This window comes from Lytechinus pictus, chromosome 7 (assembly GCF_037042905.1).
Source record: "Lytechinus pictus isolate F3 Inbred chromosome 7, Lp3.0, whole genome shotgun sequence".
NCBI classification, from domain to species: domain Eukaryota; kingdom Metazoa; phylum Echinodermata; class Echinoidea; order Temnopleuroida; family Toxopneustidae; genus Lytechinus; species Lytechinus pictus.
The window spans coordinates 44,591,467-44,607,284 of record NC_087251.1 but is presented as its reverse complement, the minus strand read 5'-3'; the positions used below and the strand labels follow the sequence as shown (position 1 = coordinate 44,607,284).

At 37.8% G+C, this 15,818-nt stretch overlaps 1 protein-coding gene across 2 annotated transcripts in view; it reads right to left on the bottom strand.

Annotated features, from left to right (window-relative positions):
• Positions 1–181: 181 nt before the first annotated feature.
• The window catches only part of LOC129264164 (uncharacterized), a 19,485-nt gene continuing 3,848 nt past the window's right edge, over positions 182–15,818 (bottom strand). For both annotated transcript variants that reach the window (XM_064102845.1, XM_064102846.1), the window contains exons 2-6: positions 9,818–9,960; positions 9,192–9,319; positions 8,628–8,735; positions 7,909–8,053; positions 182–7,483 (exon numbers count right to left, since the gene is read on the bottom strand). In XM_064102845.1, coding sequence (XP_063958915.1) covers positions 7,312–7,483; positions 7,909–8,053; positions 8,628–8,735; positions 9,192–9,319; positions 9,818–9,909 — 645 coding nt within the window. In that variant the 5' untranslated portion in view covers positions 9,910–9,960 and the 3' untranslated portion in view covers positions 182–7,311. The remainder of the gene's footprint in view (positions 7,484–7,908; positions 8,054–8,627; positions 8,736–9,191; positions 9,320–9,817; positions 9,961–15,818) is intronic.

Here is a 15,818-nt window from a genome sequence, read left to right as displayed (position 1 = left end):
TTTATTTTATTAAATATAGACAAACATCACATCTCTCTTGACTTCTCTTCCCTTTCATATCTGCACAACTCTCTTCCATATCATGAAAGAAATGTTCTCACAAACAAAACCTTAACTGTGTCTGATAAATGGGAAACTATCAAAAATTAATACAAGAACTACAAATAACACAAAAACGGGCTTATCATTCAGTGTCTTTATCTCAGAAAAATTAACAATTCAGATATGCATACACGTACAAAACATATATTGAGTGAATGACTGGGAGACATGAACAAAGTACTGTTGATTCATAATTTTCAAGTGAAAATGCAACAAATATGTAACATGAAATGAGAATGACACAAATAACTTAAGCTCATTTTGCACTCATGTAACAAAGCTTCTCTTGATAGTTAAAACGACAGTTATGCTTCCTTGCCTGCGAAACTATGGGAGATTAGCACTATAGAGAACACGGTTATGGAAATCAAATCATGTCTCACATTTTCTTTGTAAATAATGCTATGGCTCTTTATGCCTGTATCTTCACCAGGGCACACGTTGCAATAAAGCAAATGTTCATATAAACTAACATCATGACAACAGCTGACTAGAATAAATGATTCCATAAAAGTTACTATTGATTGCTAATTTACAGGGAGGCAAGGATTTCCAACCTTACAGCACCTGCCAATATTCCCTGTCCACACTGCCAGAGACTATTCAGGGCGCAGATTGGCCCGACTAGCCATCTGGGACCCACCAAGCCTAACTACACCAAACCCCGCTGTAGCGGCATATATACATTATAAAGTCCTTGTGTGATCAGGACTGTAGAGGTAAGCACCATGTCCTTTAATTCCTACGGCTGGATGCATCAACCGGGGCCAGTGATGACAGAAATGACAAGGTTGGGAATGTTTCGAACCAACCATCGGCTATCGGGATACTCCGGAAGCTTTTTGGGTTAAGGAAGACAGACAAGGTAAGAAGGGAGAACCATATGCTATGCGTACAGTATTGTGATGGACCCACTAGGACCAACCTAGGACTCAACCGGGGCCAGTGATGACAGAAATGACAAGGTTGGGAATGTTTCAAACCAACCATCGGCTACCAGTCTGGCTGCATCAGTTAATAGGAAGGTCTGTCTGAGAATAACCCCTGTTAAAGTAAGAAATTGTGGTCGAGAAGTCAAAACTTGGGGTCTTGATGGGGGAAGTGATGTCTCACTTTGTGACAAGAGATTCGCCCAGAAACTGGGTATAAAAGGTGACAAGAAAAGGTTTAATCTGTCTACTATTAACCAGGAGAACAAGGAGATGAGTGGTACAGAGATCCAACTCTCAGTCTCTGGAATTAAGGAAACTAAATGCATTGACTTAGAAGGGGTGTGGACAGTCGAGAAGTTGCCGATTTCTGATGATGACATCACCATCCCTTAAATCGATTCCAATGAAGTAATGCTCCTCATTGGAGGGGATACTCCGGAAGCATTTTGGGTTAAGGAAGACAGACAAGGTAAGAAGGGAGAACCATATGCTATGCATACAGTATTGTGATGGACCCACTAGGACCAACCTAGGACCAAAGTAGACAGAGGTCAGGGTTCACTTCTAACTTCACTCATACATTTATGGGTGATGACTTGCTCCAAAGACTATGGAGCACTGCCATGAGGATAAAAGGGGGCTGTCAGTAGAAGATCAGCGAGTTCAAGCGATCTTCAAAGAAACAGTCAAAAAGGTCGATAGGCACTATGAGATTGGATTGCCCTGGTGTCATCCGGATGTCAATCTGCCCGATGGCAAGAAAATGCGATTACAGAGGCGCTTGGCTAAGGACCAAGTGATGCATGAGAAGTATACAGAAACTGTGGCGGGTTACATAGAGAAAGGCTATGCTCAAGAAGTGTCTGATGTGGATAGTACATGTCATTCAGGAAAGACATGGTACATGCCTCATCATCCAGTTGTCCATCCACAGAAAGGTAAGGTACGAGTAGTCTTTGATTGTGCGGCCTGGAGCCATGGCACATCACGGAACGACCAGCTACTCCAAGGACTTGATTACAATAATAACCTAGTTGGCGTCTTGAAAAGATTCAGAGAAGAAAGGGTTGCCTTGATGGCCGACATTGAAGCAATGTTTCACCAGGTGAAGGTAGCACCTAAAGACAGTGATGCGCTGCGATTTCTCTGGTGGCCTAAAGGAGACTTGTCCAAGGACCTACATGATGTTGGTTCACTTGTTTGGTGCCACTTCCTCTCCAAGATGTGCAGCTTTTGCACTGAGGAAGGCTGCCGAGGAAAATGGCGGAGTGGGGCTCGAGGAAGCGACGAAGGCAGTGAAAGATAACTTTTATACGTAGATGACTGCCTTATGTCTGTGGCAACACGACAAGATACTAAAAGACCTTTCAAGAGGTCTACGTAAGGTGCTGTCAGCTGGAGGATTTCGACTCACGAAGTGGGTCAGTGATGACTATGATGTCATTGCCAGTATCCCTCCTTCCAAGCAAACAGCATCTGTAATTGACCTCGACTTTGATAGTCCTCCCATGGAGCGAACTCTTGGGGTATCTTGGAATAATGAAGCTGACATCTTCACTTTCAAGGTAAATCCTCGGTGACCAGTGTTTCATACGATCCTCTCGGATTTGTAGCCCCAGTTTTTGCTGGTAGCAAAGATTCTCTTGCAGGATGTTTGCATAGAAGGCATAGGATGGGATCAAGTTGTTGGTGAAGCTGAACAAGTTTTATGGAAGCAAACTGCAAGGACTGCAGATTCAGTGGTGTCTGAAACTAAATACAAATGCAGAGACATCAAGACACGACTTACACATCTTTTGCGATGCTTCCCAGAGAACGTATGCAGCAGTGGCCTTTCTCCGTACAGAGGATGCGGAAGGAAAGGTTCACAGTGCCTTTGTTATGGGGAAGACAAGGCTAGCGCCAGTGAAGACTATAATACCAAATCTAGAGCTCTCAGGAGCTGTTCTGGCAGTCCTGCATGGCCAGACCATCCTGAAAGAGTTGAAGCTGCTGATAGCCACAACCACTTACTACACAGATTCTACATCAGCATATTTAAATGAGAGTAGGCACTTTCATACATTTGTGGCTAATCATGTATCTAAGATCTGTGCTGCAACTGATGTTGCGCAGTGGCGATTTGTAAAAACGAAGTCGAATTCCGCAGATGAGGGGTCTAGAGGCTTGTCTGCAGGTGAAATGACTTCCAAATCAAGATGGCTTAATGGGCCTGATTTCCTGTGGAAGAAACAGGATCAATGGCCACAACCCTTGCATCTCCTTTGATCGATGCAAGAACTTCAAGGAGACCTTGAAGTGAAATAGATAGCAAAGAGCAACTTTGTCAGTAGTGACAGGATGATCTCCTGAAACAATAATCACCATTGACGAGACTCAAGAAGGGCGCTGCCTGGATCAGGCGATTCTTGAGATAGCTTTGCTTGAAGAGGTCAGAAAACAAAGAGCCATGCACCAACAATGTGCTTTCTCCTGCAGAGCTGCAGGAGGCTGAAGTGGCTATTGTTAAGTACGCTCAGCGAGAGAGTTCCCTAATGAGCTGAAAGTTGTTGATAGGAGTGCTAAGAAGACCTCTGGTCTTAGCTTAGCAAAGGTTAATCCTGTCATAGTAGATGGAGTGTTGCGCGTTGGTGGAAGACTGGCTAATTCATCAGTACCATATGATAGCAAACACCCCGAGATCATTCCAAGTGGACACCATGTCACCAAGCTGCTCATCATCACATATTGGTGGGACATTGTGGTGCAGGTGCTACATGAACTCCTTGAGAGAGCGGTTCTGGATCATTAATGGTGGAGCTACAGTACGCAAAACAATTGAAAGAAGTTTCAGATGTAAGAAGAGGAATGCTGCCAGAGGGCAACAGTTCATGGCAGATTTACCTAAAGACAGTCACACCTGACAAACCACCATTTTCTAGTGTTGGCATTGATTATTTTGGGCCATTCTATGTTAAGGAAGGGCGGAAAACAGTGAAGAGATATGGATGTATCTTCACATGCCTTGCAAGCAGGGCAGTGCACCTTGAAGTGGCTCACAATCTCGATACTGATTCGTTTTCAATGTGCCAAGAAGATTTTTTAGGGTTAGGTTTTACGTGCGTCCTATAAACAAGCTTTGCCTGCTTGAAAGTAGTGAGCACAACGCTGCTCAAGATGAATGAGGTATAGAGCTCATCTACCCCTGCATGTGCGCAGCCATCATTCACTTAAATTCATTTTTGTGTAATTTTCATGCAACTTGATGCATTTCCAACCTTCTCGTTATCACATAAAATATATTGTCTTGTATTTGTGTTGGTTATTAGCAGTTCTAGAGTATATCAATGATTATTGGCATGAAATAATGAGTATAATTATTTAATCTTTATAATCATCTTTTATGTCTTCTTGATGTTTATTTTAATGTTTCTAATTTCCAAGATGTTTGCTATGTATGTTTTATTGTTTATATTCATTGTTGTTACTTAGGGATCTTTGCCGCTTATGATATTTTGTAGAAATCAACATCCTGATGTCTGTCAATTTGGGGCCGGTAATGTAGCAGCATATATATATATATACATTATATAGCATGGGCAGGGTGCTACATAAGCACTTGCCCGATTGCCCGGGGCAAGGAAAAGTCAGAGTCGGGTACAATGTAAGTGTTTTGAAGTAAAGACCAAAACTACTTGCCCGAATTGGGCAAGCAAAATTTTCACAGTAGAATGACCAAAATTAGGGTCGATATGATGTGATATTGACCCTGAACCCATGATCAGTTCATGTCAAGAGAGAAAAAGGTCAATGGTTTATAAAACCGCAATACTTTCTTTTGAAGAGGTAAAACTTTTTTTTCAATGATTTTTTCGGGCAGGTGAAAATAGATTTTTGGGCAAGTATATTTGAACTATTCAAAAATTTACTTGCCCAGTCAGTGCTTCTAAAAAGTTATGTAGCACCCTGAGTATGGGAGTTAGAATTAGGACACCTTAGTTTTAAGCAGAGCATATAGCATGTGTATTATATGTATCCTCCAAATTCCTTCACTCCAGTGTTTAGCAGTGTCTAATTGGGTATATATGTTTAAGTAGTGATAGATCCGATGACCAACGCAGTGACCAAAGGGTGTAACTTTCCCATAATTCTCTTTGTGTGGAAGAAGATGCATTTATACTGGGTTCAAGCAAGAGCATTATTCATTGTGTTCAAAATCACTCTTAAGAGGAGAGGTTGGACTTTGAAAAAGAGAGTAGTCCTGATTAAGCTGTTGTTAATCGGGTTCTAACAGTTGGTGAGTTATTTTATATTTATCTTTATGTATAAGAATTGTTTCAGCAGTAGTATCTATCAGTTTATCAGAACTAGTGTATTAAGTATTAATTGAATACTCTTCTCAGTTGTTAGTGAGTTATAACCATATCATTATGCATTGATGGGTTCTTTATTTGACTTTAAAATACTTTCACAGCTTGAGTTTATTGATATTTACCATGATATAATTATGTTTCCCAAATTAAGATGGAGATATGAATAATTAGGATTTTATTCACGTGCTGATAACAGTCAACTATTACGTATGCATTGGTATGGGTTGTATATAAATTGTATTGAACTGTTTACTTTTATATTTACTTAGTTGTTTATAAGTAAGTACTAGTATCTTTTTTCTTGTATTATAGACCATCTATCATTTATGTTATTTTCTCTATAGCTTTCAGTCAAACCGCCTGCTGAATACACTTGCTGAATTACACGAGCTAAACTGCGCACACACACACACACAATTGGTGAAACCGTGAGGTAGTCGCAAGAGGTGATCTGCAATTAAACGTTGTAAATACATCGCACATTTGGAACTGTTCAGTGTGTTTTGTAACTGTTTCTCGCGCTGGTGAATGATAAGTGCATTTGGCAACGAACCCCTAATGTTCAACACCCAAGATGAATAGGTCCTTGTTGCATCAATCGATGAACAACACCACTAATGCATCACAGACTTGGCTGTTATTGCAATTAAACCAAATCTGCACAAACCTAAAGGTTAAGTCCACCCCAGAAAAATATTTATTTGAATTAATAGAGAAAAATCAAACTAGTATAACACTGAAAATTTCTTAAAAATCGGATGTAAAATAAAAAAGATATGACTTCTTAAAGTTTCGCTTATTTTTCACAGAGCAATGATATGCACAATTCAGTGACATTCAAATGAGGCAGCGGATGATGTCGTTCACTCACTATTTCTTTTGATTTTTATTGTTTGACTTATACAATATTTCATTTTTTACATATTTGACAACAAAGACCAACTTGACTGAATTATTAAACAATGCTAATTCCACATGTTCAGGGAGGAATTAATAATTGTTTCACTTGACAATGAGGAGAACATTATAATATTTCATATTTTATGTAATAAAATGCAAAAGAAATAGTGAGTGGATTACATCATAGTCTCATTTGCATACCGACCAGGATATGCATATAACTGTTTTGTGAAATTAAGCGAAACTTTAAAATGTCATAACTTTCTTATTTTACATCCAATTTTGATAACATTTTCAGCATTATGCTAGTTTTATTTTTCTCTATTTATTCAAATCAACATTTTTCTGGGGTGGACTTGACCTTTAAATACTAACCTAAGCTTGATTCTGATCTCAATCATAACTTCCCCCAATATATTGTGATATGTTAGAAAAAAAGTATGTTTAGCAACTGATCTGCATCAAGAACAAATTGCCTCTACCATGCGTTTGCTGCCAGTCCTAGGGTGTGTTTCATGAATTATCTTTTAGCATATGGTAAACCTCTTGGCATGGATGGCACACAAGTTGGTGTGGAGCATTGTGGCCAAGTGGATTAGTCTCCGGACTTTGAAACAGAGGAAAATGGGAACCGGCATGAATTCCTTAAAAAAAAAAGCTGTGAGCAATGACCGAGGTAATAATTGAACAACTTGAGCACCTGACAAGGTGGATAAGTGTGCTATACAAATACCCTATATTATTTTCATTCATATGGCCCTACCAGATTGGCCTCACTAACTTATTTGAGGGCCATCTCGGTGGAACTCTGGAAGCGCAGTTCTGTCTTGAACTCCTCTGCAAGTTTTGTCAGTGATATTTGTGTTGGTGATTTTCACTGACTAATTTGCTCCCAACCAATCAGAAGCAAGGAATTCTGAGTAGCTTATAACAGCAGTCAGTGAAAATTATGTTTTATAAAATGCTCCCTCGTACGACCGTGGAGTACGCTTATTGAATTTTTCCATCAAACTATGAAGCCATTCTCATAAAGAGATATTTTCATCCATTAATGGCCACACCTCTTCGATGATGAACTCTTGGGCAGCCCGACCCCTTCCTAGGTACTCTTGACCTTTCAACTCTAACCCTTCAAGGTGGATGTCTGATGTGAAAGCATGGTGCAGAGTGGGTTGAATACCATCTGTGGACGGTGACCTGTGTGCAATGAAAATACCAATTATACTATGAACACTTTTCTATAACAATAATAACAATATAATGGGTGATTTCAAGTTCAGTGTTGACCTTTTGGTGTTGGTGTTAGGTCAACTTTTACACAAGTATAACACCAAACATAAAATGAAGATGGTCATGAAAAGTCACGCACTAGTTGTTGAGATGTCAATAATGTGATCTGGTTCAGTTTTACAAACTCAGAATAGGTTTTAGAGCAAGGGGAAGCAATCAAAATTGTGCTTCCAACACCAACACCAACGCCAACACCGGACTTGAAATCACCCATTGTGTGCTTACAGATTATTACCTCGATCATCGGATTCAATCAGTCATTCCTGCACACAATGCATTGTATATGTTTCATGTTTAATAAACCATTTAATTGTTTTAATTTTTTTATTTACCTAGTTTCTTCTATAGTGAGATGAAGGCAGTAGCCTCTGTGTCTTGTCAAAAAGGTCAAGCTTGTTGGCGCACACCTTTCTTCTCTTCCTTGGTTGTCTGAGGACAGTCTGACATTGTAGAAACAATCTTCATCCACACAGTGGTCTACATACATGAATATAATTATACATGAAAAAAAATTGATCAGATTTTAGCTTTAACATGTCACAAACTTGATATGTGATCCTACTTGACATTTATTTTATACACCATCCTATCAGGTAGTCCATGAACATAAAACAATTCACTAAAATGAGTATGTCAGTCAGGTGTTGCAGTATCTTGCGTTCATTGATTGCATATTTTTTAAAGAAAAGTTTATACTTCGCATCGGTGTATGTGCATTATTTATATACTATGATTATGGTGTTTTGTTTTATATCCTGGAATATTTTTGTATACTTTATATGTAAAAACATTTTTTATTGAATTATTTGAAGTTTCAAACAGAAATAAAAGCAAACATACAAAAATACCAAGTATAAACAAACACTCTTTAAAAGTTTGTACAGATTTGTCAGTTGTCACACCATATTTGGTCGATAGTCCCAAAACATCATCATCATCTTATTAATGGTTTCTTTTCATGTAACAGGCTGCTTCTCCTCTAGTGGCCTGACAATGACCACAAAACATTATATGATACCACAAGAAAATTATATTAAGAACGTGATCTTACACTGTTGGCTAATCCTATCCTGAACATGTTTCTTCATCTGTTGATACCAGGCAGATAACATGGTAGATGGGTCCATATTTTCAGGAACATCTTGGGCTTCAGTTAGACCTGCAAATACAAAATTGGAAATTCAGGAAGGAGTTACAAAGTTTAAAATATTTATTAGTAATTTTCTGCTTGTCTACAGTACACCCACTTCAGGTTCTTTCCATTTGGACTCATCCCACATGACCTCATCCTAGTTTGTCAACTACACATTAGTTCTAATTGCCATTTGATTTAGCCCATTTACCATTTATTCTGATGCTAAAGAAGCTATATCCATTTTGTTTATTATCCACTTGGTCTAACACCACTTGGAAGAAGTGTTGTGGCTCAGTGGATAAGTCTCCCGACTTTGACCCACAAGGTCCGGGTTCATATCCCACGGCAGCACTTGTGTCCTTTGGCAAGGCATTTATCTACATTTTCCACTCTTGAAAGTACACAGAGAAATGATTCTTATTTTCTTGAAAACAATCAACATAATTACTCTTCACTGAATAAATCTCACAGCTACTATACCTTTAAGTAAACAAATACTGTCCTTTTCTTCGCACGATTCCTTTGCAAATGCAAGTTGTTCTTGAAGTTCACAAATCAAGAGCTGTAGATGATAGCAGCTATCAACAAGTCTAAATACTTCATCAAACCTGAAAGAAAATTGGAGTGTACACAAATCAAATTAAAAAAAATAAGAATATTTTCTAAATGTATATACCATTAGGGCATATATTTTGATGGAAAAAAATCTGTCAAAATGTGATGTTTTGTCCAAAATTAAAAGGGTCTCATTCAGTACATTAATTTCCAAAATAAATTGTTAATCATGCCTATATAAACCTATAATGTATTTTTTTTCATTTTCCAAGGTGTTCATTGGTGTTTTCTTGAAGAAAAAATAACAAAGACACAGAATGACCCTTGATATTCATCTAGAATTGCTTTTCTCCTAACAGACAGATAGGGAAGATTGAGTAATTCACATTAACAATTACATTGTATTTAGCAAACCAAGAAACAAATTAAAATATTACATAATTTCTTCCTACATCATCATGATTATCTCGACTGCAGATAAGGAAGAGTGGGACATTCTCATTAACATTTATATTGCATTAGCAAGCCAAGGAACAAAATTAATATCTTACATTTTCTTCCCTTGTACACCAGGTTGATTCTCTCTGGCTGCGGTGATAATCCTCTCCCTTTCTTTGATATCTTCATCATGCTCCTTTCTCATAAGCAGCAGCTCTTCTTTCTTGACTTGGAGTTCATGCTCTCTGTTCTTTACCTGTGGATAATTTTATGAAAAACTATTTTCATGTTTATGACTGTTTATTAAAGGGATGATAATAATAATTAGACAGTCTCCAATATTTGCAATTTTCAAAAAGTAAATAAAAAACTCATCTCTTTCGTACTTTGTAGTTTTTAAAATATTACATTTAATTAATTCATTGTAAGCGCTTTGGGCCTAATGGGAAAAGTGCAGTACAAATAATAAGTAATAATAATAATAAAATTAATAATAATCCGCTTTTATATAGCGCTTAATACATCGCAACGATGTGTCTAAGCGCTTTACAGATATATTGTTAACCCGGTCATTGGATTCAATCAGTCATTCCCGCACACAATGTATGCACATCCTCCACTCCCTGGGAATCGATTAACTTTGTGCAAAAAGCTGAGGTTTGTGGAGCCCTGTATGCTGTCAGTAAATACAATGATCCCAAGGCTTTTAGTTTTTAAGCTAAATCAAGGTTAGACAACCATGAAATTTCCGGGAGCTCGTAGGTCAAATGCATGATCATGGTCAAACAGACACAATTGAGTATGTTTGTTGTCTTCCTTTTGGAATGCGATTGCATTACCTCAACTAATAAAGTCAAAGCGCACAAAATACGAGTCACAAAATAACTTCATGTGCACATAATATTTTAAACTATTCACCCGAAAAAAAAATCCAAATTCGTTATCATGCCCAGCTGCCATTACATCCACCAGACTAAGTGAATATTTTCTTAGTTTTTGAAATTCAGTATTGCCTTGTCTACATGAAATGGAAAAAAACTACTATTATCAATTTATTACAAATCTTTTAGCCATCAATATCAACCATCAAGTCAAGAGCAGGATTAAAAACCTGTGCCATCAATACAGTGCAGCGTAGAGCCTCAATCTGCATCTTCAGTAATACCACAAGCAATTAGTTGCAGATTAGTCACTGGGCAGAGTCGAGTGTTGTAAAAGGTTTAGATACCTTCACTCTGTAGAAATAATGTAGCTCCACATCGATCTATATTCTTTTAATATAGATCTATCCTGGATAGGAATTGTGCTATTTTATTGAGGACTTTCCTAATTGTAGACAAGGAATTTCAAAAAAAAAATTTAATAACAAAAAGAAGCAAAAATACATTTGTAATTTCTATAAGGAAACAACAAAACAAGATGGTAAAAAAGCAAATAGACAGTCTAGATCTAGATTCTAGACTGGTTTTAGACCAAAAGCTTCGGTCTCCATTATATTGGTTGTTCCGCTGAACTCCGCTGGCTCCACTCACCAATTACAGAGACCGAAGTTCTAACTTGATCTGTACAGGGATAAATGGCAGAAATAGCAAAGTTAAAAAGAACCCCCACAAACAAGTTTAATCTTATTAGTATTACCTAAGTACATAACCTATTACGACCGCTGTATTTAATTATATCGTACCCTTGGACTAATTTCTTACCCTATATTCCCGCCTGGAAACTGGTTAAAATCAAATTCTTCATGAGATGAATCTGTAAGTTGCCATCTTGGTTCTGAATATTCATAAAAGTGACCACAGACTCCACCCTTTGACCCTTACATCATTTACAGTGCCTAGATGTTTCCATGAGTTGAAACTTGAACGTTTGTCGCTTGCGTACGATCGACAAGCAATCCAACCAGATATTAGAAGGGATGATCTGATTGGCCAATGGTTTCGACCCAGAAGTTTTTCCGAAGGCCATAATATGTTTGTGTATTATAACACCTTCGGATATAATGGGAGTTGTACGACAGCCTAACTCGAAGTAAGTCACTCCTTTTTTTCCCTTTTAAGTTCATTTTTTCCCGTTTTGGTGCAAAAACAGAATAATCAACTTTCTATTAGGGAATTTTTTATGTAATTATTTAGAATAAAGTGAAAAATCAAAGACCCCCGTCGCCAACGGGTTTTTTTTGCATTGCAACCCCCAAAATGGCAGCTGCACGTTCGCGAGCCATCTGTGTACGAGGAGAAATAATTAAAAAAACTAGAAATTTGACTAAGTCCAGTAACAATACATGTCGAAATAAGATCTCGATTCTCAACTGTTCTCTCTCTTTCTCGTTTCAGACTTTCCTCTGGCTGTTCAGCATGTTCAGAGCCGAGACTGACACTCAGGCAACACTGGGTCACTGCAGACCACACAATGCACCACTCCTAGTACCAATGAGGTCCAACATTACATGTATGGACCTCATAGGCGACATCAGTAGTATTTTTGGTTAGAAATCTCTGAGAACAGGATATTTATATATTATATCACAAGTACAAGCTATATTCCTTTCTCTTATTTAAATTATAATTTTATAGTGTAAATGCATCGTTAGCAACAACAAAAAATGAAAGAAATGAAGGGGAACTTACATTTTCACGGCTTTTTCCTGATTTTCTGGGCAGCTGCTCTTCTCTTCTGACTCGCGATCGAAGCTGATATGAAGATCACGTGATTCGCGTTCTCGTCAGCTGATCGGTTGGTTATTCTTTTCGTCAGACGTTAATAATATATATTTTATAATGCTAGCATTCATCGCTAATTTAGGTGAAAGAGATTGAAGTTAAACAGCGCCAGGTCGGAATCATAATTATTTTGGAAGAGTGTATTTATACACTCGATCTCATACCTGACGTAGACGGCGCTATTCAACAAATGCACAATCTTCAATATAAAAAATAAAACAGAAAGAACGCCTTGAACACAGGCCAAAATGCCTAACGGCATTAACAACTATCGTAAAGGGCGCTCCATTTATCAATAAAGATGGATGCTAAGCTGTCTATGGCGACAAAATTTGCCGCAAATATTTACGAAGAATTGTGAGAAATGGTCTGAAAATGCAACAAAAGAACCGGTGAGTACCGATTAAACATTATCAATTTATTTAATAGAACATATTTCATGACTAGAGTTTAACAATTTCTAGATAATATTGCTTAGTTCTAAGCTAGGGCGGCCCAAATGCGCGTGAGTGGAGTCCCAGTTTATTAGCACGGGTAAGTATTGGGGTGTCGCCTATAGTGCTACTGAGTAGTACCAATGAGGTCCAAACATTACATGTATGGACCTCATAGGCGACATCAGTAGTATTTTTGGTTAGAAATCTCTGAGAACAGGATATTTATATATTATATCACAAGTACAAGCTATATTCCTTTCTCTTATTTAAATTATAATTTTATAGTGTAAATGCATCGTTAGCAACAACAAAAAAAATGAAAGAAATGAAGGGGAACTTACATTTTCACGGCTTTTTCCTGATTTTCTGGGCAGTTGCTCTTCACTTCTGACTCGCGATCGAAGCTGATATGAAGATCACGTGATTCGCGTTCTCGTCAGCTGATCGGTTGGTTATTCTTTTCGTCAGACGTTAATAATATATATTTTATAATGCTAGCATTCATCGCTAATTTAGGTGAAAGAGATTGAAGTTAAACAGCGCCAGGTCGGAATCATAATTATTTTGGAAGAGTGTATTTATACACTCGATCTCATACCTGACGTAGACGGCGCTATTCAACAAATGCACAATCTTCAATATAAAAAATAAAACAGAAAGAACGCCTTGAACACATGCCAAAATGCCTAACGATTTCTCCGCGGCATTAACAACTATCGTAAAGGGCGCTCCATTTATTAATAAAGATGGATGTATAGCTGTCTATGGCGACAAAATTTGCCGCAAATATTTACGAAGAATTGTGAGAAATGGTCTGAAAATGCAACAAAAGAACCGGTGAGTACCGATTAAACATTATCAATTTATTTAATAGAACATATTTCATGACAATTTCTAGATAATATTGCTTAGTTCTAAGCTAGGGCGGCCCAAATGCGCGTGAGTGGAGTCCCAGTTTATTAGCACGGGTAAGTATTGGGGTGTCGCCTAGAGTGCAATGCACAACCCTCTTCCCAGGCCCAGAATCACGAATTATCTCACAATGACAACACAATTCACAACCATTAACATTTTTACACATATCTTAACTTAGAGTGTACCATACCCTAACATGTGGTCCCAGTCATCGTATCATCCATATCATCGACGGTTGAGACTATATTGGCGTCGATCCGGCAGGTCATTAATATTCATGAGCTTGGAGATCTCGTTCGACCGATGACGTTGCTCATTAATATTAATATTACGGTAACACATTGGGAATCGCGGGTGCGCCTCACCACTTACAACTTTACCCTATCAAGTGCAGTTATACTGGCGTAAATCCAGCAAAATCCGGCAGTTTTTTATGGAAATAACCAAAATAATGATAATGAACCCAAATGAAAGTGTTGGTTTGTCCAACTTGTTGGAAAAGACAGCATGGAGCTAGTAAAGCAGAAACCATTCATGGAAAAAGATTGACAACTTGTATTTTCAATTCCCTCATCATCATGATCATGTCAATGTGCATAAAACTAGCGTCGATTCAGCATCTTTGGCGCTAATCCGGCAGTTTTTATGGAATTAACCAAAATAATGACAATGAACCCAAATCAAAGTGTTGGTTTGTCCAACTTGATGGAAAGGACAGCATGGAGCAAGTAAAGCAGAAATCATTTATGGAAAAAGATTGACAACTTGTATTTTCAATTCCCCATTCATATCAATGTGCATAAAACTGGCGTCGATTCAGCATCTTTGGCGCTAATCCGGCAGTTTTTATGGAATTAACCAAAATAATGACAATGAACCCAAATCAAAGTGTTGGTTTGTCCAACTTGATGGAAAAGACAGCATGGAGCAAGTAAAGCAGAAATCATTCATGGAAAAAGATTGACAACTTGTATTTTAAATTCCCCATTCATATCAATGTGCATAAAACTGGCGTCGATTCAGCATCTTTGGCGCTAATCCGGCAGTTTTTATGGAATTAACCAAAATAATGACAATGAACCCAAATCAAAGTGTTGGTTTGTCCAACTTGATGGAATAGACAGCATGGAGCTAGTAAAGCAGAAATCATTTATGGAAAAAGATTGACAACTTGTATTTTCAATTCCCCCATCATCATGATCATATCAATGTGCATAAAACTGGCGTCGATTCAGCATCTTTGGCGCCAATCCGGCAGTTTTTATGGAATTAACCAAAATAATGACAATGAACCCAAATCAAAGTGTTGGTTCGTCCAACTTGATGGAATAGACAGCATGGAGCTAGTAAAGCAGAAATCATTTATGGAAAAAGATTGACAACTTGTATTTTCTATTCCCCATTCATATCAATGTGCATAAAACTGGCGTCGATTCAGCATCTTTGGCGCTAATCCGGCAGTTTTTATGGAATTAACCAAAATAATGACAATGAACCCAAATCAAAGTGTTGGTTTGTCCAACTTGATGGAAAAGACAGCATGGAGCTGGAAAAGCAGAAATCATTAATGGAAAAAGATTGACAACTTGTATTTTTGAAATTCCCCATATCAATGTGCATAAAACTGGCGTCGATTCAGCATCTTTGGCGCTAATCCGGCAGTTTTTATGGAATTAACCAAAATAATGACAATGAACCCAAATCAAAGTGTTGGTTTGTCCAACTTGATGGAAAAGACAGCATGGAGCAAGTAAAGCAGAAATCATTTATGGAAAAAGATTGACAACTTGTATTTTCAATTCCCCATTCATATCAATGTGCATAAAACTGGCGTCGATTCAGCATCTTTGGCGCTAATCCGGCAGTTTTTATGGAATTAACCAAAATAATGACAATGAACCCAAATCAAAGTGTTGGTTTGTCCAACTTGATGGAAAAGACAGCATGGAGCAAGTAAAGCAGAAATCATTTATGGAAAAAGATTGACAACTTGTATTTTAAATTCCCCATTCATATCAATGTGCATAAAACTGGCGTCG